Genomic DNA, 26,485 nt, shown 5'->3' on the forward strand with positions numbered 1-26,485 from the left:
TAGATGTTTATCATTTGTATTCAAAACTATTATTTCTTTTGGGAAAAGAGTTGTCTTCAATTAGTGTATTTAATGGAGAGAATGGACATATTTGAAATTGATCTTTTATTGGTCATTGTCCTATTGAAGAATACTTCAAAAACTGCTGATTTTTGCACAATGATTTATATCAGTTCTTAATACAGTTAATTTCTACTCTTAGCATCACCTCAAGATGTCAACAAGCATCCTGTAGCCTTCTCAGCACATTTCAAAGTGCAGATTTTAACTTCTAAAGCCTTAATTAGCTGCCCCGCCTACATATTTTACAGTAGAAAGGTACAAAAATGTTCTTTCTGGTTATTCTAAACTGTGGAGCTTTTTCTTCATTGTAGTTCTCTGGAGTTGTGTCTCATTTCAGAAGGACTGTAAGATTTTTAGCTGTGCTTATGTAAATTGGTGTAATATGCATGTGAGTCTGACACATTCTGTTTTTTTTATTTCTTACGTTTGTACCCACTCTTCCTCCAGGTAAAGCATACATAGGTGTTTTCACTTCATCCTTCCAACAACTCTGAGGTGGTTAGCTGAGAATGTGTGTCTGGTTCAGGAGCTGTGGGCTTCATGGTTGAGCATGGATTTAAACCCCAGTCTTACCAGTCCAACTCCCAGTACTCTATTTGCTATACGCCACTGTATCTGAAATATTGATGCCCTCAACATTATTGGTGCACACAACTTAACATTTAGGTGGAACAGGTTGGGTCCAGACTTTGTTTTCTTTGAGCAGAAGGGCTCCTCACATCCGTGGAAGGTATTTGCTCCAGCAGAGGGATCCCATTGACAAAGCCATTTCCTCCTGAAGTACCCCCTCTGTTCCAGAGGGTTTCCCCAACCTTTGGAACAGATGTTTGGGGGCAGGGGGAATTGGCAAAGGTTGCATTCCCCATTTCTGCCAGCAGGAACATTCCCTGAGCAGAAGTTCGTTGGGGATGTTCCACTGGAGGGTTGAAGCTCCTTTCTCTGTCCGCTTTTATCCTTATTAAGAGACTGGTGTTGGCCTTTTGAAATATTTCTGCATTTAAGGTTTAAATATTTTACAGCACTGTCCTGTCTGATTTCATAGAAGTTGGTTTGGATTAGGACATGACATTTCTTTGCTGTGTTTTCCAACTCAAGCAGGAAATGCATGCCATACATAGAATGTGTTGTCATGTTTTCAGAAAGCAGCCAATCATGGAAAGACATGAAAAACAACCTGTTAAATGCAGAAAGGTGTAGAGTTACTAAGAGGAGAACTGCTGTGAATCACACAAGCCATTCATGGTGTTAAGGAAGTGCAGTGAAGGGATAAGGCACTGGTTGAGCTACTGCAGTGACAAGGAATGTTGTATTACTCAGGGAATATGCAGTTTGTAATCTGTGAGGAAAGGGAAAGTTGTTGGTTCAACAGGGATTAAAACTTCACATGGGCAGGACAAGGACTTGAAATAGTTTTGAAGGGGAGCAGAGTCAAAGAGGCTGAATGAGGAGTACAGAGTAGGCAATGGACCGAGAATAAGGAACTTTAAGGAAAGCTAGCTGGAGAATGAAGCTCAAGAGAAAGAATGGAATAAATGGGGGAAATGAAGCAAAAGGAGACTGTAAAGGAAACTGAAGATCATGAAGGGCTGTATGCCGGGGGGGGGGGGGGGGAATCGATGGAAGATGGATACTATGAAGGTTAGTCAAAAGACAGGGTGGCTAAAGGGAATGGGGTAAAGTAGGCAGTGGGATGAGAGACAGGGCCTCAAGAAACAAACAAACAAAGGGTGGTGAAGACATAGAACTGAAGAAAGGGGGAACCAAGAAGAAAATAGGCTGTGGCAAACTGTATAAATGGCCTGGATATAGGTGAGGGATATGAACTATTGGCAGGAAGGAAGTGGACAAATATGGGAGGTTTGGAGGGATAGGGACTGTTGGCCAGGTAGCCAAGACCCTTCAAGTAGTGCCTTCACCTGTCCCTGCAGCATTTTAACCTCGGGGGGGGGGGGGGCTAGAAATTTGTGATGTTCAGATTGGGTGCTGAATTTTACATATTAATATGAACTCATCAAGTAGTCCTTTGTAAGATGTGCAGTAAGCTGCTAGTATTGTATATTTTAATTATGACTATTTTGGAGAAGAAAGTCATACATTTTTAACTAAGTCTTTCTGTTTTGGGAAAAGTGCTGCCTTAGATGATGCCTTAGGCTACTTACTATAAGGATCAGCCAGGGATTCCATTTAGTTTGAATGTCTTGTAAGCCTCGTCTATAATAAGTGCTTTTATCTTTTTCTGAATTCTGCTAGAGTTTAGATACAGTGTTCACTTGGCATTCTGGCGACAAAACTAGTGAGGCTATAGAAAATTCTATGATTCGGTCACTTAAAAATAAGGAGAATGTTGGTATAGGATAGTTACTGCATTGGAGAAGACAATGTGGAACAGACTGCTCTTTTTGTGTGTCAGCAAGGAGAATAGATCTTGAATGGGCAGTATCCAATACTGCCCATGCACTAGCAGGACCTACTGCTAGCGCAATGGGAACCTACTGGTTCCCAAATTAATTGGAAATGTTCTTGCATTAGCAAGAGCATTAGCACATTTCTCTACTAGAACTATCACAAAACATGCCTGATAACTAGTATCCTTTACAGTTTGCTCATGCGTTCTGCGGCGGAGTTTCTTCATAGCCTGTTTAGTTTTACCTTTAATTTTATCATTGCACAGTGCAGGCTTGTTTCTGTATGCTTGTTGTACAGAAACAAATACAGCTGAGTGTTTCTGTCAAGTTATGTTTGAACTAGCTCCTTCTAGAAATAAATGAGGAACAACAAATTTTTAGGCTCACAGTCTGTTGCGAAGTTGAGCTGAAGGCATATGAAGTTATGGAGCCAGCAGTTCCACACCCTAAGAGCAGCGAACGTTTGCAGAGTTTTGATTCCAGCCTCTGCTATGCACAAAAAAGGCTCCTGTTTACAGATGCTTCCCAGAGTGCAAATAGCAACGGAAGCATGGCAATTCTATGGGTTTGGTATGAAGTGATTTCTGTGGAGATTACGTGAATGACCTGACCTGACTGGATGGACAAGATTTTGAGTTAACTAAAACCACAAAGAACTTGAGTCTCTCCTAATATAAATATTTTATGTGGGATAAAAGTACTTAAAAGGGATGGAATATGGAGAGAGCAGACAGAGCATAATGGTTGCTTGCCTCATGTTAGTTCCGCTACAGCTGGAGTCCACAGTATGGTGCCCATGGGCACCACTGTACTCTCAGATACCGCCCTTGGTGCCTGGCCCCCTGCCCCTCCTATTTATTTTATTTTTTTAGATTTTTAAAAATTAAATATTTGTTTAGCTGTGAAGCTGCCATGCTCTAAAATGATAGCCTCCAGTGCCATCTTTATTCCTAAGAATGCCTCTGGGCCCCAGAGGGTGGGGTGGGCAAAACAATTAAAAGAAAGGAATATAGGAGGGCAAGGGCTGGGAGAAGAAGTATTATATTTAAAAAATGATGCCACTTGCACTAAACCCAGCCCTAGCCATTCTATCAGAGATACCACCTGAAAGCTTTCCGTTAACAATTGAAGAAAGCTACTAGTCTACACCTAGAGTCGGCTATCAACAAGAAAAGTCAGCAGAAGGGGAATGGTGCAACTGAACCTCCCTTTCTAGCAGATTGTGGCCCTCTGAGTATCTTCTAGAGAAGCAAGAAGTAGAAGCTCCAAAAAAATGACAGAATAGAGCCTGGTGTATGGTGTAGCATAGAAACGGGACTTGTAGGAAGTTCTTTCTACAAGAAGCAAGATTGCCAACTTACCTGTACACAGTTAAGTAACTGGAAGGAACCTGTAAATAAATGCCTTGTGACGTGTCCTGATGGAACTAAAGGAAGAAGGGCCTCCCAGAAGATCTTGTGGTCCTCACAGAAGATCTTTCCACAGGCTACCATAGCATAAAACTTAAGGAATGCATTTGAATGCACAGATATGTGAAGACCTAACCCTGCTCCCTTCACTCTTAATCACCAGTGTACCTAGTGACGCTGGTGATTAAGAAATGAACCTACTCCTCTCTACATACTGCTGTTCCCCTCTGCTTAGTCCCAGCCTGGCTTCTGTTTCTGAGTCACTCTAAAACAGCCTTCTCCATCCTGGCACCCTCCAGATGTGTTGGACTGCAACTCCCAAAATTCCCAGCCAGCTGGGAGGTTTTTTCCGCAATTATAACAACACAAAAAGGGGGGAGGAATCAACAACAACTAACATAACATAACAAAAAAGCATATCCATTCTCAATAACTATTCATGTCACCATTAATTTTTTAAAAAGAGAACGATCCAACACATTTGTATAAGCAACCAGACAAAATTGACGGCTGTAGGATATATGTTCAAATACAGCAAGAGCATTAAGATCTTCAGACCATTGAATGATAGGTGGTGGTATTTATCCTTCCAAGCTTGAAGTCTCTTTGCACTGTTAGGACTTCCAAAGTCCAGCTTTGCTGTCCATGACAGGAATAAAGTTTAAAAGCACAAGAACATCTGCAATTAACACAGATTTTTCAAGAACAAAATTTATGCAGGCAGTAACTTCCAACCAGAATGAGGCCACTGCAGGGCATGCTCACATCGTATGCTCAGCAACGTATTGACCACATTACATCGCCAGCATCTAGCAGAGCTAGCCAAAACATTGCCTACACAAAACACAATTTTTGTTGAATCAGTCTCAATTTTAAATATTACATTCCAAAAGACCTTTATAAATAGCTATTGTAGGCCTAGCTTTCTGTAAAGAACCAATTAATTCCTCCAATAATAGAGGAGGTGCTTGAAGCAGTCATTGGTGATGGCCCATATATAGACAGCAAAAGGTGTTGTAGTTGATATTGTTATTCAGCACTCGATGGTAAGTGATATCTCAGCTCCATTACTGAAAATGGTAAAAACTCATAGTCTGATCCTATTAACTGATCTAAAGTATAAATTCCACTATTGACCCAGTTCCTCCACAAAAAAGTCTGCCTCTTTATTTTCCCATCAGGATTCCCCCATAAAGTTAACTTAGCATGAGAATATGAACCAAACTGCAGCTGATGAGGCATTATATGCCTTGCGTTTCTAGCTGTTGAAATTGCAGATGGAGCCATTCTTTTCTTTTTAATGTGCCTAGATCCTAGTGCCATCCAACCCAAAAGAGGTGTTGAATAAGCAGTGAACTTACTCTTCTCCACATACTCTTGCCTCATCTGCTTAGCCCCATTCTGGGTTTTGTATTTGGTCACTCTAAAGGCAGCTTTCCCCAGCTGGCTGGGAATTACTGGAGTTGCAGTCCAACACACCTGAAGGGTGCCAGGTTGGGGAAGGGTGCTCTAAAGTATATGACAACATTGAGAACTAACTTTTTAATGTTATAATATTGCACACATATACGTTAAATAGGAGTGAGAGGAGTTGCCAATATGGAGAACGTGCGAGAATTGAAAACAATTATAAATTCCAGATAGGGTTGGCATACCAGTCAGTTGACTGGTCAGATATTGTCAGGTGACTCCCTGTTTGATTGTGGTCAAATATTCCATAAAGCCAAGGTGTAAGTGATGGCTTACCTTTTTAAAAATTTCATTATGGTATCATCTTTTAGTAAGGGCAGAAGGGTGGGCTATTTGCCTCCTAGCCCTGCATTAGGCTAGGGGGCAGATCTAGTAGCACAGCAAAGCTTCCCCTACTGGCCACCTGTAAAAACTGTAGGAATCTCTAAACATGAACACAAGTAAAAATCATTATCTAAGTCTCAAACTACCTATAACTCCATCTTTCTTGCTGTGGGAAATACTTGATTCTTGTGACTTGGCTGCTTTTAATAATTGATGTTTATTGTTTTAATTTCATTTTAAAGGAAGTATATCTTAACATATATAGAGATCCTATACCTAACACTTTTGAAGGTTACAGTAATTAATTCCAATTTTTCAAAAGATAACTGTTGTTTCATGATGATGTTAATTTGTTTTTGTAATTAGTTCAGGTACTAAACGTAATGTTTAAAGTGCCTTTGTTGCTTTAAAAGTTAATCCTTTCAAAGTACTTTATTATTAGACATTGGTAAAACAAAGTTTAACCACTGGTCAATTGGCCAATTATTTTTGACCAGTCAAATGACCAACCCCAATGCCAGATGACAAAATAAAATCTTTGTATTTCTACAGGTCTCAGAATCATGCCATTTTCTTCTTTAATTTCACAGCTTTCATCCTCTCAGCAGAAAGTAACCAGCAAATAATCAAAGAATTTAGTTCTGAAGACTGTTTTGAAGGTTCAGTTCAAGTATGGTTTAGTTTTTTTAAAAAAATCTAGTGCAGATACAGGAAATGCTAAAAAGAGGAAATAGGATAGTGTAAGCATAAGTGGCACGATCATTTGTTAATGACGTTCTTGCTAGAGGGGTTGGCTATGATTTGTTTGACTGAGATGCTATCTTGTTTGATGGCTAAATCTGCTATTAACTTATGGGTTAAATGTTACACAGTTTAAAAAGCCAAACTGATTAATTTGATATATTGGTGAATGGCAAACTATACTATGCTCTATATTTTTTAGTCGATATACTATGCATATATCAAGTAAAATAAAAGGGAGGATAAGTTTACTAGGAGCAACTTTTAACTGGATCAAAATAACTAAAATGAGGAACGTGTAATTGGTACAAAAATGCTGAAGGTTAGAGGAAGCTTTTTAAGTTCATTGATACAGGGTTGATAACAACATGACTTCAAAATAATTTTTAAATAATTTACATTTGAATCAGGTTTTATTTTTATTTTAAAAGTGTAAATACTGAGTTTCTCAAATAAGTTAATATTAAATCTGGATATAAGCATGTTAGCCCTACAATTAATCTCTAAACTAAATCAATGCCTCTACTAGATACACTGTATGCACTGAGATAAAGGAAGCTTTGCGATGTAGAAGAACTTGATTACTTCTCATATATAAATATTTACACAATACCTAGAAAACCTACAAAAAAAATTTACTCCTTGAAAATGAATTGCTCTAGTAGTCTCCTCAGTAACTATCAGACCTTACTTATAGTTATAAGTATTTCGTTTTTGTTTGCTACTTCGTGAACATGGGACTGGGCCGTAGCAGAGTGAAGCAGTAAGGCACAATACTAGAAAGAAGAAAAGACAAAATTGTCCAGTGTAGGTTCCCATATGTAACCTCATAAACACTCGTGGGTGCTGCCCATAAGTTCCTGTATGGAGTTATTTTAAAGACAATCCCTCTACAGGTTAAAAAAAAGGAAAGCATGCAACATGTATACAGTGTGACAAAGATAAAAGTCCTGGTTGTAAGAATGAAACATCAGTGTAAACTATTCAGTTGTAAATTAATGTAGTTTGGTGGCCAAATTTACACCATTATTTAAGAAATATATGAAGTATCAATGGGAAATTTGAGTTAAATAAATGATTTAAATGGCCTTTTTCCTTGATGATTTAAATCATTGATTTCAGTGGCATCCTGCCGTTGAATGCTCGATGGCTCACAAATCCACGAAGATCTCAAATCCACAAAGCTAAAAGGATACCTGTTCTCCCAACACCTCTCTGTAGCAGCCTTATCTGTCTGCATTGCACTTTCATCCTAAGGTCCTTAGGGTGCCCCCTACCCCCCAAGCATAATGGGCATTAACAAGTTGTTGTAGTTTAGAGCATTTGATACTCACTCTTCAGCCAGAAAGGCTCCCAGAGCAGATTAATAAAAAATAAAACCCTCCCTGCCCTTATATGTTCTTGCCATATAAACTTCTTATAACCTCTAGTATGAAAAAACGCATGCTTGACTACTACTTTTTAACTAACATTCCTCTATAAATAGTTACTTATCGCTTCTTCTGTATGTTCCCATGGTTCACATGCTCCTTTATGACTTCAGATCTTATTCCACTCTGGAGTTAGTGACATTCTTTCTCCATCCCCAAACTGCAAGGTGATAGAACAAGAATCATCAACAGTGGATGGATTCCTGAAATCTTGGGGCCAGTTATTGGGGGTGGGGGGTCACTAAAATCTTTTTTTTCATGGAATACCTTCAGTTTCTACAAATGCACTGGTCTATCAAATCATGTAGTGACATAACAAATGGATGCAGTACCAGCCAAATTGGGCAGTTTCAAAGTTGTAATTTTGTCTAAAGATTAGTGTATTAACTGTTTGCAGTGCCTTCATTTTTTCTTAGCTTTTAAGCAGTGAAATGCTATTGGATTATCAGGTCTTGAAATATTTAGAACAATTTCAAAAAAAACTATTTCCAAGTAAAACTTTGGATTTGAGTCTAATATTTAAACACATTTAAGTGTACATTGTGTGTTAAATTAGTTTTTATTTCCTAATCAAATGTTTCAGTGCAACTACTTGTGGCTATTGCAAAAATCCTTCAAATATTTATGCTGCCCTTAAAATTAACATAGTGTGCCTTTTAATTTGTTTCATTAAACAAAAGTCAGAATTGGTCCCCCATCAATTTAGGGCATTGTAAAAATTTCCAGTTGAACATTTTCTGAACACCTTACCTCACTGTCTGAACCTTAGTCAGATAACAGAACTGAAATGATTCCTTTTACTAGTGTTTACTGCAGGTTTGTAAGTAGCCTCTTGCCTAGTTGCCTGTGACAAATAAGAATGGCCTCCAAATGGCCAGAGAAGCTTTTATAAATTGATTCTTCATTTAGGCCACAAGTTTATTTATTTTTCATTTATTTAATAGATTTATATACTGCTTACCATATTTTTAAAAATCTCTAAGCAGTTACAGGTATAGTATGTGTAGTAGGGTAATGTAACTTTTTGTGGGAGAATAGGTTTTGGAACTTACTTGTGAGGCTGCTTCACAGTCTTGAGTAATGACCCAAATCTTTGAAAACGGCTTAGATTTGTTCAGTAAAATAGTATGTGTAGTTTTCAGTGTTCTGGTGCCATACAGAAGCAAAGAGTTGGATAAAGGGCGAAGTTTATTGCAATGATGTCAGCATTTGCTTAGGGGATGCTGTCGCTAATATGCATCAAATAACATGCTGCATTAAAAACCTTTATGGTCTTAAAGCTTGCTGGATTTGCAATACATCATAAATGTACTGAACCCTATATGGCTTTAATTTTTTCATTTGATATGAATGTAGTACTAGATCTTCAGATGAGTGCCCTTCTTGCCTGACAGAATCAAATCTTCCTGAAACAGCAATAGCACACCTTGCATTAACTTAATTCTGCTGCTCACTTGCCAGAGACCTTTTCTTAGAAGCCTTTTGGACATTTGGATCTTTCACACATGTGAGTAATTTTAATAACCCATTGCCTTTCATGCAGGAAGGGGTAAATCAGTTTATAGTACACAGATAGTTACTGTTGCCTTTTAGCAAACTGAAACTGGATTCTGTGACTCATTTGCTAGATGTCTGATTCAAATGGAAATAGGCTAGCCTTGTGTAAATGAATACAACACTGAAGGAGAAAACACTAATTTTTCTTTGGATGTGTCATCAAAGATCTAGCCTAAGTGTTTATTTTTCACAAATCATCATAAACCAGCACTTGTCTAAATGTACTGAAATATTTGCTTAAACATTCTTCAGTTGATCACAAGACAACAGGGAGAACTACATGCTATCTAAATACAGCCTTTCTGAAAATGGAATATTTACTGATTATGAATCAGTGTACTTAACAGTGAGCATCTGTAGTTTACTCAGATCTCTCCGTCGGAAAGAAGACTGGGGCCTGTAGCTTGAGCTTGGCCCTGGGTAACACTGATGAATTCAAAAAGAGAGCAGATGTTCCATGAGCATTCAGAGGCACTGGCTGAACGCCAACCAAAAGACAGAAGGACTATTTTAATTTTGTACCAAAGTAACAAAGATGTTATAAAGCTACTCTGCTATCTTTGTGTACAGAGATTCATGCAACTTTTGGTATTAGTGTTTTGTTGAAGAATCTCTGTAATCTACTGGAAACACCAGAGCCTAAATGAAGTCCATTTGATTCAAGAATGTTAACACTTTACTGATGATAGCACCTTACAAATTCTTTATTTACTTTATTTGATTTAAACCCTGCCTTTCCTCCAAGAAAAGGGCACTCAGGGTGGCAATGCAAGTAAACTGATGGGCTGTGCACACGTATGTGTCAATAGAAAAATGGCTGGTGATTTTAACCTATTTTTATACCTAGAGCTTCATCTTGATATTTTCTGTGATTGTTTTAACATGCATATATTGATGTTCAGTGCCTGATTTGAGTCTTCTGGGTGGAGCGTCCTCTCTAAACAAAGATGGCTACCACTAGACTATGGAGGAAGCTTGCAGCTGCTAAAGAAAGTAGGATGGAGAAGCAGGGGGCAGGACCAACATTCTATGTGTATTAGGGAAGAGGCTCCACACAAAGGACTTAAATTTGACACAGACCCTTGGCTGCACTAAACTGCTCTTACCTGAAATTGACTTACATTATCAATTGACCTACTTTGAGGTTTTAAAGCCTTGTAATTTGATAAATACATAATGGATTTTCATAAAACCAGGAAAGGCAAGTCCTCTGCTATACCCTTGATTTTGGGGGCGGGGGGGTGCATTTAAAGGGGCAAGAAAAAGAAAGCAAAGGTATATTATGGGCAAAAAAGTGAACGGGAAAAAACAGGACAAGGAAAAATCTTTAATTGCTATATCTTGATAAATTCTTAACAGAAGTATCTGAAATTTGATATGATTATGGCACTCAGTACCTAGTTTCATACAATTTGGAGAAATGATTATTAGCATTTAGAATAGCCATATGATCACCATCTTGAATCCTATTGTTAATTGCTTAGGTAAAGCAAAATTCAGATTCATTACTTCAAAATAAATAATCTCCAACCTACAAAACTAATTATATTCAGCCTACAAATAAAAATCTACCTGTCTATGGATATTTTTTTTTTAAGTTAAGAGGTAAATCAGTTAAATCTTCCTCAGATCCTGATTAGATTATACTAACGTGTTGTATGTGGTGCTGCCTTTGAAAAGTATATCTGATGTTATTTCAGCTTCATTGGCTACAATTTGTTTCTGGGTCCAAGTCTAAATGTTGACCTTAGCCTTTCATGCTCTCAGTACTCTGGGACAAGAATATTTCAAGGACTATCTCCTTCCATATGAACTTGAATGTATACTGTTGAACATCTGAAGCCCTGCTGGTTATCCCCCCTGTGTCATGGACCAGCACCCCAAACAATCATCATTAGAGAGTTCTGACTCCTTGTCCTCAGAAGAGTCTCTGGAGTCAATAGGAGAAGACTCAGCCAAGGGAAGGTATTGTGAGGCTTCCATCTAGCCAGGACCCAGTTCTCCAGAGGAACCTCAGGAGGTGACTACCCTGCATCCGAAGGAGGCCCCATTACTGTCCTCAGACTCTGAGACCTTGGGCCATGAAGACACTAGTATGCCACATTGCCACAGCCTGAGGCTGCTAAAACAGACCAGGACTCTTTTAAGAGTCAAAGTCTCAGTAGCGGTAGAGGTTGGGTTAACCAGTAGAAGCAGAACAAAACACTCAAAGAATGGTGGATGGAAACACAATACAACTTTTTTTTTTTACTGTGGCACCCTAGTAGCCCACTTTTTGAGCAGCAAAAACATGGCTTTTAAAGAAGGCATTTGCATTGGAGTAATTTGCTATTCTTATTTGTTTGGCTGTTTTCCTACTTTCCCTGTTCATATGTCACTTTGCCTATACCAATATAGTATACTCTGATGCTACTTGTACCTTTCTGCCCACTAAGAATAGAAGCAAGCCCCATTATGACTACTTGTTGATGCATTAAGCCCACTGAAAATACTAGAAGTACCACTAGATTTCCAATCTAGGCAGTGGGTATGGATGTGATTCACTCTTCCATTCATTTTAACAGGGCTTGCACAGGAAAAGTATTTTAGTGGATCTTAGTAGTGCAGAGAAATATCTGCATCATGTTGCTTGTAGAGCAGCCTTCCCCAGCCTGGTGCCCTCCAGATGTGTTGGGTTGCAATTCCCATAATTCCCAGTGGTCCAACACATCTGGAGGGTGCCAGGTTGGGAAAGGCTTTTCTGTGTTTAGCACAACACTTTCCCGACAGTGTAATGTTATGCATATCTACTGGGTAGTAAGTCCCAGGGTGTTCAGTAGGACTTGCTTTTAGGTAAGTATGTATAAGATTGTAGCCTAAGTTTCAGAAGCAACCCTGGGATGAGACATTTGGGAGTATCAGTACAGCATAGTTTCTTGTGTAGATTTAAATGTGCTCTCTGAGTTGTGGTAACCACTGTGACTGTGTTGAACACTTCTGGTACCACAGTCCACCATAATATTGAGTGAAAATGACTCTATTTCATGTATTCAACCGTAGGTGAGATTGTGAGATTTCATGGTACATAGAGTCAGATTTCATGGATCATCATAGTTTCTATCTGTTTGTGAACATCAGTTTTGAAACAAAGCTTGAAACTGGCAGTAATAATTCTTTGGTTAAAAAAATGTATTTTATACTTTGGCATTTAGGGTTTTGTGAATTAAACTGCTAAAGCAGTTAAAGAGATGCACAAACCATATCTTTCCTTTACAAGGACACAATTATGTGCTAAAGTCGAAATGTTCAGCTTGCTATCCCAACTATTTATATTTGGTCTTCTGCCAATTGCAAGTACCCTTTTGGACTTGAATGACTACATGGTGAGCTAAGTAAGATAATGACTTGGAAAATAAGTCTAATCCTCATGTAACTAGTTCTTCTTATAGGTAAGATCTGTGGAAGTTTTCTAAGGTGCTAAAGTCAGGCATAATACGATACAGGTTTGCAAAATTTGTCAAGGTTGTTCTGTCTTTGATATCGGTAGAACATGGTTTGCTTTGTGGTTGAAAAATCCAGCATTTAATGCTATCCTTGGTCATGAGAAACCTCAATTCAGCTCCCTCTTTCACCGCAGAGATCTTTGTGACCTCAAGCAAATTACTGAGTGGTTGACTTCTTCCTCTTCAAAGGTACAGATGAGATATAGCACAATCCATAACTTTTGAATGATTACCAGTGTAATCCTATATATGTCAACTGAGGTTCCATTGAGTTCAGTGGAATTTACTGCCAGTTAAGTGTGTTTAGGATTGCAGCCTAAGACTCTCTTTTAAAGATAACATCTGCAAAATGAAGGGATAGCTAGACTTGGGCATGGAAGGTGAGCTATATCTAGGTTGTGTTAGCATGAATTTAGGAAGGGCAGAAAATGTTTTGAAGGCTCTTTTGTATTTCCATTGTAGAAGCTCAGAAGGTCTGGGCTTTGTTAGTACACGAATAGGAAGTTATATGAGATACATGCCTCTCCCCCCCCCCCCCATTTTCTGAGCACCTTGGAGAAATATTGACGTAAATATAGCACAGTTTATAAGCCAGTGGCTGAGTGTGAACCACTCCCTAATCCAGGGTGTAGAATTCCTGCTAAACGTTCTTAATTTTCCTCCAGTTGTGCAATTTAGACCAGTTTCCAAACTTTGTTTTAGCTGGGAAATTTGTGGCACTTTGACAAATATTTTCTCATTTGTCAGTGAATTAGGGGGGCTGAGGAGCAACAGATTTTGAGATGAAGAAACTGAAGTGAAGAAATACTACGTCCTGACTACTAGAAGGCCCCTTCTAGTTTTTGACTGATAATTGCCCATACTTGCAGGTTTTTCTTTATAACCTCAAGGTAACAAATTTACTCTTGAAGCTGAATTCCACAGTGTGATTGTAGTCAAGCTTATTTCTAGACAGTAGATCAGTTACATCTATGCCTACTGTGGGATAAATTATTCTGTATGTTGATTGTTCAGTGGATAGTCCCATAGGGTAAACACAGCTATGATAAAGTGCAGTGCAGACACAAAATCAGTCTGAAAGAGTGCTGTAGTATCTTTGAACCTAATTGGCTAATTGTGGCAACAGTTACTACTTTATTTCTAAAGGAGGCATCTAGGTTGTACAGTGGCTTCTCCTGTCTTATCAGCATGACTAGAAGGTGGCACTCAGACCAGAGGAGAAGGGCTCCTTTCAGTAATGGCTTAACATTCACAGGTCATCTTGCACTTTCCCCATGAGTAACTGTCAAGTGCCAGCCAGTTATGCAAACATTGGTCCCCAAGGGGAATCCCTTTGATGATAACAAGGGGATTCCCCTTCAGTGCTGCTCATTCTTCTGTTAGGGATTACTCTCCACCTTCTGTCCAAAGGGATTCCTTTCCCCACCTTTTCCCCAACTCCCCTCCCCCTGGGGGGGGGGAAGCTTGGGAAGGAGCCCATGGAGGGAGCTCAAGCCTTTGCAGGCTGGATGGGGAACTTTACAAGCTGGAGACTCCCTGCCCCGGCACCATTAGATGCCTATTTCATACCAGATGGAGAATGGAATATTGGGCACTTACTGTGAGTTCCTTCTTATTTATTCTGACAGAAACATCCAAGCCATACCCTTACCTACATATGTGGCTGATACACATTTGGTCTAAGATCTTTAAATCACATTGGTGTTTCATCTACCATTCTCCAGCTTGTGCTAGACCAACTTGGGGATAGGGGAACAATTCTACCTTGTTTGTGCAGGGACCCCCCAATCTGCTCTGGAGGCTGATTTAGAGCTTCCAAATTGGCCCCGACCCGCCTCAGGCCAATCCGGAGCTAGGCCAACCCATTTCAGTCTATGAATTTGAAGCACAGTCTGGACAGCGGAAGTGCCCACCCAGCTGCGCGAGCCACCTGCACCTCTTTACCTGGATCTGTGGGGAGCGCCTGCAACTGCTGCTGCCTTGGAGGGGGTCTTCTTCTTCTGGTAAGTAAATGGCGTGTAGATTGTGGCCGTAAAAGGGGCCATCTGTGCAGTATTACAGATGTAAATGGCCTCTTTACGGCCATCTACGCGTCATTTACTTACTGGAAGAAGAAGAGTTGCCATGGCGACTCCCTCCAAGACAGGGATGGTGCTCCTCACGGGTCTAGGTAAAGAGCAAGGGGGCTCATGTGGCTGGGTGGGCAGCTGCATGGATTGGGCCGAAGTGGCCCAAAGTGCTTTGGGATTGATCCAACGCACTTTGGGCCGCTCCAAAACCAGACTGCTTCAGCCCGAATCACCCTGACCTGCTTTGGGATCCACTTTTAGGGTACAGCCCTACTGTTTATATAATTAGACTTGTAAGCTGGTACTCTGTCTCATACTTGGCCATGGGATGGAACTGGGGAAGAGCCTTGTAGTACTGGACCTAGTGTGGAAATCTAGCTCACATGATCCCTGCCTTTTCTGGGCAGTGGGAGGAGGCAACCTACTATTGGATTCCTCTGTCACACCAAACTATGGGCTGCTGGCGGTCACCCAGACCCCTAAAAAAAAAAGCGAGGGGAGGGGAGGAAAAATGCTGACTGTTTGCGCTCTATGATTCGTGCCATAAAAAGCTTCTTCTAAAGCATCCCTGGAGCAACCTAGGAAACTGTATTTGAAGGCTTTTGCCTGCTTCTTAGGACCCTCTTGGAATGGGGCTTCTGTGACAGGAACCATTTTTTCCCTGTTCTGTTTTTCTGAAAAGGTTCCAGGTTCCAGAGTGTGGGATGTCAGAGTCTTTCAGGAAGAGTGGATTAGAGGAAGGAGAGGGACTAGGAAATACAATTCCTGGTTGGTTTGAGAATCGGGTTTTCTGGATGGAGAGTTGGTTTTATCTAATCAAAGCAGGTGCCTGGCCTCTGAAACACTGTTGGACAGCAGGAGTTGGATTTAAATGGGTGATGTGTGTGTTATATGTTGTATATGAGTTGTATGTGAATGTGTATGTGTGTGCACATGTATGTGTGGCGTTGCTACCTCAGCAGACACTCAATGCAGCCTTTGGAGCCAAAAAGGTTGTGTACCCCTGCTCTACACGCAACATGGATAGTCTAGTTGGAGTTCACTGCATAAAGAGAAAGAAGTAGCGATTATGTGACTATGAGTGTAGATTTATTAGACCTCATCCAACAAGTGTCTTCTGCCATTTTGTGTGGATCAAAGGCATAATTTTCAAACTTCTATGAATATGGGAGATTCAGTTTTTTGTCTTTTACTTAAGCCCCTGATATGTTTCTGTTTTGTCGTTGGATGTGTTGGCTGATTCTCTTAAATAGTTAATCTGTTTTGACCATTCACAAAAACTGCCATGAAATTTTGTTGCAGACCTTTGTTACTGTGCATGTCTAAGTGGGTGTGGTTGTTTTCGCCGATTATGAATACTGCTTCAGACTAGGGTGATTTCTGTACATCAGTACAGATTATTCTTCCTAGGACTGGCTTGAGTGAATTGAGCTCTAATGTGGTTCCTTTTTTATACTAGCTTGAGATGGGGCATAGTAACCGTTGGGCTTCTCATTATAAAGAGCCTTTATAAAATCGTACCACATTGCCCATAAAACTGGATTGTTTGCATGGTTTGGAAAATACTCAGTTTTCATAGTGAGATGGAAATAATTTAATTCCTGGAAGAATGTCACCCTAAGATAATTCATCTATCTATACTAAAAGCTGGAGCAAGGAGTCAGATGACCTTTGGTCACAGAAGAAGTTGTGTTCCAGTTTTGCGTGCTGATACGTAATACATGGAAAGGCAATTTGAAGTACAGCACTTTCTTAAAAAAGATGGATTAGTCTTACACTCCAGCCTCTGTAGTTGGTGGCTTTGCACTTTCTTGACATTTAAATTTCTCTTTGCTACTGCCTACAGAAGTCCAGACGTTTTGGACTTCAGCTCCCATCAGCACCAGCCATCATGATCAATAGTCAGAAGTGCTGGGAGTTGTAGTCTATAATATATGGGAGGGGGCACCACGTTGAGGAAGACTGGCCTAGAGCCTGTTGCATTCATTGAAATAGGGACTTTTCAACCTATAATTCTTAAGAATTTCAGTTTACTGATCTTTCCTTGATATTGTCCTTTCAAGCAATGAGCACCAAATTATATACAAAAGATTGCCAAGCTTGAAGTAATTCCCTCTATTTGTAATGATTGTAAGCAGAACTTATAAACTGTTAATGACTTGCACACTCTGATTCTATACATAGGCCACAATTCAGTAGAATTAAGAATACTTAAACCCACTGAAATCAGTGTGCTTAACTTTGTGATAGATTGTGGTTGTTGATTTGATTAAAGTTCCATAGATCTTTGTGGAGCTTGCTTTCAATTAAGTGTGCTTAGTAATACTCAGACAAACCCTATTTTTGAATTGCCCAATTCCCATTAAACTGCTCTAATTATGTATGTTATCTATGGGGGAAAATAACTGTACTTTTCCTTAATTTTAGGGGGAATCGATAAAATACTTTCTGGACAACTTGGATAAACTTGGAGAACCAGTAAGTTTAATCTCTAATTTTGCCTTTTAAAGTGCTACTGCATGCCGAAAGGCATTTTGTTTTTTATATTTGTAGCTTCTAACATTGGAAGTTGAATTATTTATGTTATAAACAGGCCAACATATTACCTGTATGGTGTTTGGTAGAGAATATCAGGGACTATGGTAGAGAATATCAGGGACTATTGTGCATCCGTTTACCTCTCCCATCCCTCATTTACATATACATATGTATTAAAATGGACAAACAAGAAAACAAAGACATACATATATAGAGATAATAAACATATGTCATACAAAACACTACTGATTAATAGGTAAAATTCACACAGATGACATCCCTTTTTTGGCATGGACCAAGTGGCATCTAGTCTATGTACAGCTCCAAGAACCCACCCCAAATACTTTAAATGGTTTCCATATTCCATCCTTTATGTTAGCATTTCTTTGACCCACCTCTCATGGTTCATTTGGAACTCACACTTCTAGTGCAAAAGTGCCATGTTTAGCAACTTAAAATGACCTCATTAGCCATGTTCTGGTTATGTGTGGGTCTGTTCAGCGTGGGTCTCGTCAGCTGGGGTCTAACCAAATATGGCATGGATCTCCTGAAATTTGTAGGAGTAATTGTGGCTGCCATTATGCCATTATGAATATGCAGTGAGGTTGCAGCATATGGTCTGAATCTGGCCACCATGGTTAACCATAATGTTATGGTTGATGTTAATAGCATATGTGGGGCCACAGTTTCTCTCAGGTTTATTGAATTGTGCCTGAGTTCCAGAAATGTATAGAAAAGGTAGAAGTTAACATGGTCATTTTTCAAACTGACTATTCCATTTCTTAAGTCATTGGTTATTTCCTAACTTCTTTGCTTGTACATTCTTCTGTTTGTTAAGCAGAGTTATGGGTTTGCATGTCTGGTTCTGAAGAATGACATCATCCAGAAGGGAAAGCCAATTGCAAACCTTTGTAGCCCCACACACTGAAAAGTAGTGAGCTTTCGTTCGAGCTTGGTTTATCTTTAAAGCTGTTCTGTAGTTCTCCGTTTGCTATAGATTGATCCAAGTTAGCAGGAATACATTAGAATTTTAAGTCTCCTTGTTGTTGTTGTTCAGTTGTTCAGTCGTGTCCGAATCTTCATGACCCCATGGACCATAGCACGCCAGGCCTTCCTGGCCTGCGCTGTCTCCCGGAGTGTGCTCAAGTTCATATTCATTGCATCCGTGATGCTATCTAGCCATCTCATCCTCTGTCGTCCCCTTCTCCTTTTGCCTTCAGTCTTTCCCAGCATCAGGGTCTTTTCCAGGGAGTTTTCTCTTCGCATTAGGTGGCCAAAATATTTGAACTTCAGCTTCAGTATCTGTCCTTCCAATGAGCACTCACGGTTGATTTCCTTTAGGATTGACTGATTGGACCTCCTTGCAGTCCAGGGCACTCGTAAGAGTCTTCTCCAGCACCACAGTTCAAAAGCATCAATTCTTCGGTGCTCAGCCTTCCTTATAGTCCAGCTCTCACAGCCATACATTACTACTGGGAAAACCATAGCTTTGATTAGATGGACCTTTGTCGGCAAGGTGATGTCTCTGCTTCTTACTATGCTGTCTAGGTTTGCCAGAGCTTTCCTCCCAAGGAGCAAGCGTCTTTTAATTTCATGGCTACAGTCACCATCTGCGGTGATCTTGGAGCCCAAGAAAGTAAAATCTGTCACTGCTTCCATTTCTTCCCCTTCTATATGCCAGGAAGTGATGGGGCCAGATGCCATGATCTTAGTTGTTTTAATGTTGAGTTTCAAGCCAGCTTTTGCACTCTCCTCTTTCACCCTCAACAAGAGGCTCTTTAGATCCTCTTCACTTTCTGCCATTAGGGTGGTATCGTCTGTGTATCTGAGGTTGTTGATAATTCTCCCGGCAATCTTAATTCCGACCTGTGATTTATCCAACCCGGCTTTTCTCATGATGTACTCTGCATATAAGTTAAATAAGCAGGGTGACAATATGCAGCCTTGTCGTACTCCTTTCCCAATTTTGAACCAATCGGTTGTTCCATGTCTGGTTCTTACTGTTGCTTCTTGACCCTCGTACAGGTTTCTCAGGAGACAGGTAAGGTGATCTGGTACTCCCATCACTTTAAGAATTTGCCACAGTTTGTTGTGATCAATACAATCAAAGGCTTTAGCGTAGTCAATGAAGCAGAAATAGACGTTTTTCTGGAATTCTCTTGCTTTCTCCATGATGCAGCGAATGTTGGCGATTTGATCTCTAGTTCCTCTGCCTCTTCGAAACCCAGCTTGTACTTCCGGTAGTTCACCGTTTGCATACTGCTGAAGCCTAGCTTGTAGGATTTTGAGCATCACCTTGCTGGCATGTGAAATGAGCGCAATGGTGCGGTAGTTTGAACACTGTTTGGCGTTGCCCTTCTTTGGAATTGGAATGTAAACTGACCTTTTCCAGTCTTGTGGCCACTGTTGAGTGTTCCAGATTTGTTGGCATATTGAATGCAGCACTTTAACAGCATCATCTTTTAGGATTTTAAATAGCTCAGCTGGAAAACTGTCATCTCTGCTAGCTTTGTTGTTACTAATGCTTCCTAAGGCCCACTTGACTTCACTCTCGAGGATGTCCGGCTTAAGTTCAGTGACCGCACTATCATGGCTATCAGGGACATTCAGATCTTTCCTGTATAGTTCTTCTGTGTATTCTTTCCATCTCTTCTTAATCTCATCTGCTTCTGTTAGGTCCCTGCCTTCTTTGTCCTTTATCATGCCTGTCTTTGCACAAAACGTTCCCTTGAGATCTCCAATTTTCTTGAAGAGATCTCTAGTCTTTCCCATTCTGTTGTTTTCCTCGATTTCTTTGCATTGTTCATTTAAGAAGGCTTTCTTGTCTCTCCTTGCTATTCCCTGGAAATCTGCATTCAGTTGGATATATCTTCCCCTTTCTCCCTTGCTTTTCGCTTCCCTTCTTTCTTCAGCCACTTGTAAAGCCTCATCAGACAGCCACTTGGCTTTCTTGCTTTTCTTTTTCTTTGGGATGGATTTCGTTGCTGCCTCCTGAACAATGTTACGGACCTCCGTCCATAGTTCCTCAGGCACTCTGTCTATCAGGTCTAATCCCTGAAATCTATTCCTCGCCTCCACTGTATATTCATAAGGGATATGATTTAGGTCATACCGGAATGGTTTAGTGGTTTTCCCTACGTTCTTCAATTTAAGCTGAAATTTTGCAACAAGAAGCTCATAATCTGAGCCACAGTCAGCTCCAGGTCTTGTTTTTACTGACTGTATAGAGCTTCTCCATCTTTGGCTGCAAAGGACATAATCAATTTGATTTCGATATTGACCATCTGGTGATGTCCGTGTGTAGAGTCGCTTCTTGTGCTGTTGGAAAAGAGTGTTTGCTATGATCAGCGTGTTCTCTTGGCAAAACTCTATTAGCTTTTGTCCTGCTTCATTTCTCCTTGTAGAAAGTGCTATTAGGACCCTTTGAAATGACAGGATGGAATTTGATCCATCTCTCTATCTCTTTAGTGGAGAATTAAGTTTCTGTTTACTTTTATGGGCTTATTTAATGTTCAGCTAAAGGTACCCTATTTTTGGTCTTAATAATATGGGTAGTTCTGCAGGATGTCAGCAACTTGGTGCCAGCTTGCTTGTATAAAATAGAAGCCTAGACTAAACAATTCCTCTTTTCCAAATTAGTTTCTGCTTTCATTTTTCACTGAAGTTTGTTAACCAATTAAGTGAGAGATATGGGTAGAGAAATCCTACTGTAGATGGGTGGGGAGAACCGAAGGTGGCGAATCCTCCATATCCAAAGGGATATGTGAAGAAGGAAGGAAGGAGCAGTTTTCACTGTTTTGTTTTTAACTTTTCTGGGTCATTTTTCTCCCTCCCTCAGAGTTCTCTTCCATTGATTGCAGTGGGAGGGAATTAATCTATGCTAGCTTCAAGTCTGACATAAATTTGTTGCCAGCTTGCAGGTGTGCCAGTGAAATGGGACTGCTTTGGATCCTGCATGTCCTAGCCTTTTCCCAAGCCTCCCCCTGAGACCTAGGGAACCTTATGCTTCTACCCATGTCAGAGCTCTGGTGAGGCAAGGGCTCTTGAGTCTATGAGGTTTCCATGGCAGCTAGAATGGGCATTCAGAGATTGGCTGTCCCCCTCCAGGGGTGGACCTCTTCCCTGATAGAGGGCCCCTGGGACACCCAGGAACCATAGGATTTCAGCCTTAGGGAGCAATCCTATTGGGATAGGCAGCTGCCTCCGCACTTGGAGGTGACCGCCTATCCAATGCAAGGCAGGTGGAGCACGGAGGGGATCTTCTCCATGCTCTGGCCACCCTGCATTCGTGGATAGACAGCTGATGGGGGCTGTGTAGCCATGGGTCCCTGGGTTGGGGGTGGAGGCTGGATTATGGATAGGAAGCGTTGTACCAGCACTTCTGCACTCCCCGCCCCCATGAATATCCCCTGCTCTGCGCTCCTCTTACAGGCATGGAGCCAGGGGATGTTCCATGCCACCTAGGGGGCAGCAGGGGCAGGGAGGCAGTTCTCCCGGAACTGACCTCAGAGTGCGGGCTCCGAGTCGTTTCCTGGAAACGGACTAGTCCTATGGCTGTCTATCCACTGTCTAGTTGCCATAGGATTGCGCCCTTAGTGGCTTATCATTCTCATAATTATTTCAACTTTTGATGTTGTGTCCTTCACACAACTTGATTTGCAACTCTTTTTAAATGTTCAGGTAATGAAATATCTTTTTTCTGTTTCTAACTTTCTATGGCACTTCATTTTAACATACACAGTGGTGTTATTAACTAAGGTATGTTTTCTTTCTTAGGACTATCTTCCATCACAGCAAGATATTCTATTGGCACGAAGACCTACAAAAGGGATCCATGAATACGATTTTGAGATTAAAAATGTTCCCTTTAAGATGGTTGATGTAGGTGGCCAAAGGTCAGAGCGAAAACGTTGGTTTGAGTGCTTTGACAGTGTCACTTCAATACTGTTCCTGGTTTCGTCAAGTGAATTTGACCAGGTACTTATGGAGGATCGACTAACAAATCGCCTTACAGAATCTCTGAACATTTTTGAAACTATAGTCAACAACCGGGTTTTCAGCAATGTCTCCATCATTCTCTTCCTAAACAAGACAGACTTACTTGAGGAAAAAGTTCAAAAAGTGAGCATCAAAGACTACTTCTCAGAGTTTGAAGGGGATCCTCATAACTTAACAGATGTCCAAAAATTCCTGGTGGATTGTTTTCGTACCAAACGCCGGGACCAGCAGCAGAAGCCCTTATACCACCACTTCACCACTGCTATTAATACAGAAAACATCCGCCTGGTATTCCGTGATGTCAAGGATACCATCCTTCATGACAACCTCAAGCAGCTCATGCTACAGTGATGTGCAAAAAGACTTCGATTTGTGTTAATAGTTTACAGCAGGAGTTGGAAAAAACTGGTCTTGTCAGATCTGCTGCTGTTCTAGTTATTGCCAATTTCTCTTGAAATTCAGGCTTTCATCTTTTCTACTGTATTTTCCATCTTGAATCAGTTTTAATTTCTTAACAGACTTTAGTTTTGTAAAGCTAACTACAAGTTTTAACCTCTGCCATCTTTTCAGATTGATAAAGCCTGTACTCCTTTAACATCTATTAACCTGTAGACACGCGGTTGAAAGAATTTACCTTTGAAACTTGCTACGTTTAAAGCAGTTTGGCATGTGAAAGGGCTATAGAAAGATTTAAAGTTGACCAACCACCATCACCACCACCGATTGTTCTGTATGGCAAACAGCTCTACTCTGTCAAATAGTTAAGCTGTATCTGAAGTTTACAAATGCATTTCTATTTCCATGCCAATAGAGGGTGCTCACAAATGGTACCAGAAAGGAGAACAGTTATGGTCCACTACCACTGAATATTTTAAGCAAGTTGAATCCTGCATAAGGGACTTCAGGTCTTGATTGGTGATTTGTAGATCATATGGTTTGACAAAATCTATGCTTTTACAGTTTGGAACTAAACTAGCTTAAATCATGGCTGCTTGCAGCTTTGAAAGCTGTCAGTTGCTGTGAATAATCTATTATTTAAGAATGCTTCTTGGGTTTTTTGTTCATTTAGCTCAGATATTGTGGTTGAATAATGGAGGAAACCAGCATGATATTTGTTTCTGCTAAACAGTGACAGTGTTTATAGATGTCAGATGCAGCTTGTTAAAGTAGTATGACAACATTGAGAGTGGACACAGCTGTAGTTAACACAGCACTGGCCAATATATTGTTTTAAAAAAGATAAAGCAACTGAAGGATCTCCAAGGAATACCATATGGCAAAAAGTGAAATTTTTAAAAGGACCTCCACCTTCCACCTCAATTACTACGCACCACAATAACTCAGCCTTGCAAACAAACACTCATTGGAGGTAAAACAGATTTCTTGACTTATTGGGTTCTTTTCATCTAAATTGAGGATACTGGTGATACTTTTGATTTCTCAGGTATTGGTTTAAAAGCCCATATATTACCAGTTATTCTGGACACCCTAGTTTAACTGTAAAGTTTATCACAGGTGTTCTGTTTAAAACATAGCATAAGATCTACAAAAAGGATTGACATGTATGCCTGTTCTAATGCTTTACTGCCATAAATGTTTTAATGGATAACATGACGAGAGACTAGTATCACAATTTCCTTTTCTGTTGCACAGGCCAAACTTAGTGCATTGCTATTACTCTCAGTTGCTAAGTGCTACTATTATGTCATCTTTGTGGAAGGAACTCGGTCAGCAAAACTATCCATATTTTTGAAAATCAACTTAAGTTTGCCACATGTTAGATTCATGTAACCCAAGAGATTGTGCCAATCAAGTGCTTTAATAGAACAGGCTCATACTTTTTTAATTCTTCAGTGGGCCTAGTCCATACATTGTTCATTGATGTAGGATATTTTAACCTAGAGTGCCTCTTAAATTTGTTTTCCTTGCAGTGGCCTTAATGAGAGTACCAGTTTACCTGAGAGTGGCTTTTGCGAGGGGTGGGGGGAAAGAGCTCAGTAGCCAGGATAGACTTCCAGACACCACTTAGAATGATAATTAGCTATTGCATATTTGCTAGGAAATACAAAAATGTTATGTTCAGAATCCTAAGTGTTCTAAAATGAAACAGAGTATACATGTTCAGGCAGTGCCATTTCTCCCACTCAAGCTTTCTTTCAGAATTCTGACAAAATTTGTATATTGTGGGATTAGACTGCATTTTGCTTGATCTCTGTCTGCTAAATTGAGCTGGATAAAGACATTGAGCTGGATAATGACATTGTTAATGGGACAGTAACTTTTAATCAGATTTCCCTACCAGTTTAATCCAACAAATTGTGATATTTATGTGAAACTAACAACTTAGATGAAGAAATAAGAATAACCAAAGCTGTTTCACTGGCTCAGTTTTATAATACTGCTAATGGGGTACAGAGGTTACTGTTAATTGGGTACAAATTTGCCATTGTACTCCAGAAAAATTGCTATAAACTGACAGTGAAGAGGTTCAATTTATTTGTTAAGGCAAATCTGTGATTTGGGAATAAAATTGAAGATTTTAAAATTTGCAGTGGATTTACATACATGGCCAGTGTAAGGCTTAAACTGCATGTGATGTGCAGTCTCGCGTGTATATTTTCCCTGCTGCCTTTTAAATCCAAAGCAGCTGTGGGGGGTTAAGCACCCCTTTTCACAGACAATTTTCCACTTAACCTTCAAAGGCAGCTTCTGCTTAAAGAAAAAATCATGGGAAAGATGCACACAACTGTGTGTCACCCCTAGTTTGGATAATTACTATGAAATCATTGTTGGCACCAGAAACATTTAAACAGATTCTGGATCTTGAGTAAGCAATGTCATAGTCTAAATCATCACCCCGCATATTCTAGCCTTCATCCTCTAGCCCAGTGATGGCTCTTTCTCATTTCTTCCTCTCCCTTGTCCAATTAATCAGTTCCAATTATGCTGGGTTCTTTTCAAGCTGCTGATTAGGTTTTGTGTATGCTAGAGTCAATTGCTCACAAGTCAGTTATCAGCCTTTCTCTATTTGATGGTACCAAAAAGACATCTTTAAGATCAGAATTGGAAGAATTACACAACATTGTAATAGTGCCATTTGCAGTTTTCTTTATCTTGTACTTGAAAGCAAATAATTGCCACTTATTTAAAACTGCTTTCCCGCCCTTCAACAGCAGTGAGAGCTTACATTCTATAAAGCCTTTCTCTAAAATATATATTTTGTAACAACCTCACAGAATCTTTAATGAAACCAAGATTTGTATTAGCTTTGTATAAATATGGGGTGTTTTGTGGCTTTTTTATATGTGTAACTTTTGTAACTTCCCAGGGACTAAGAAAATCTGTTACTTTGTAAATGCCCCCCTTGCCTTTGTTCTGCGTTGGCAATAAATTATTTCTAAAGAAGGTCTTAAGACTTAAAAGGCATAGTTTTAAAATGGTTCAATTACTAATAGATGAAAGCCTCCTTTAGTTGTACATTGCTCTCTGTACATACTCTGCAGGTGTTCCAACCATTAATATTGCCTTATGTAAAGTAAATTACTGACGGTAAATAAACAGTATACATCCGCACTGTGTATATGGAATTTGTATCCTTGTGCTTTTAAAACAGGTTTGTTTTAGCTAGCTGGCAATGCAGTCAATCTTGACAACTGTCTGGCTTTGAAACAGCGATTAAAATACTGCTATATACCCTGAGCTTCATTTTATTTGGTGGGGCTGCTTTAACTCTTCAAGTTGCAAACACCAAGGAAGCAACTGTGTGCATTGTTGACAGTGGAAAAAGAAGTGCTGTTCTAGAGATAACACACAGAATGTGTACAAAAGGTAAGGGAAAAGTTTAGTATAGATCACGCCTCCACTAATATATTGCATACAATTTTGGAAAAGAACTCCAAGGAAAGAATGATACAAAGGATTGGAAAGTCCCATGTTGAAACATGGGAAGGATTTTGGTATACAGAACTTAGAAAAGAGCAGAGGCCTTTGAGGGTGAGG

General features: G+C 40.0%; 1 protein-coding gene across 1 annotated transcript in view; it reads left to right on the plus strand.

Annotated features, from left to right (window-relative positions):
- Window positions 1–26,171, plus strand: part of GNA13 (G protein subunit alpha 13) — a 48,601-nt gene extending 22,430 nt beyond the window's left edge. Inside the window, exons 3-4 of the mRNA XM_084837514.1 lie at window positions 17,378–17,428; window positions 22,265–26,171. Coding sequence (XP_084693640.1) covers window positions 17,378–17,428; window positions 22,265–22,837 — 624 coding nt within the window. The 3' untranslated portion in view covers window positions 22,838–26,171. The remainder of the gene's footprint in view (window positions 1–17,377; window positions 17,429–22,264) is intronic.
- The last annotated feature ends 314 nt before the right edge of the window (window positions 26,172–26,485 follow it).

The sequence above is a fragment of the Heloderma suspectum genome, chromosome 2, assembly GCF_057233095.1.
Source record: "Heloderma suspectum isolate Gila_16-S chromosome 2, 16-S_ref, whole genome shotgun sequence".
Classification (NCBI taxonomy): Eukaryota; Metazoa; Chordata; class Lepidosauria; order Squamata; family Helodermatidae; genus Heloderma; species Heloderma suspectum.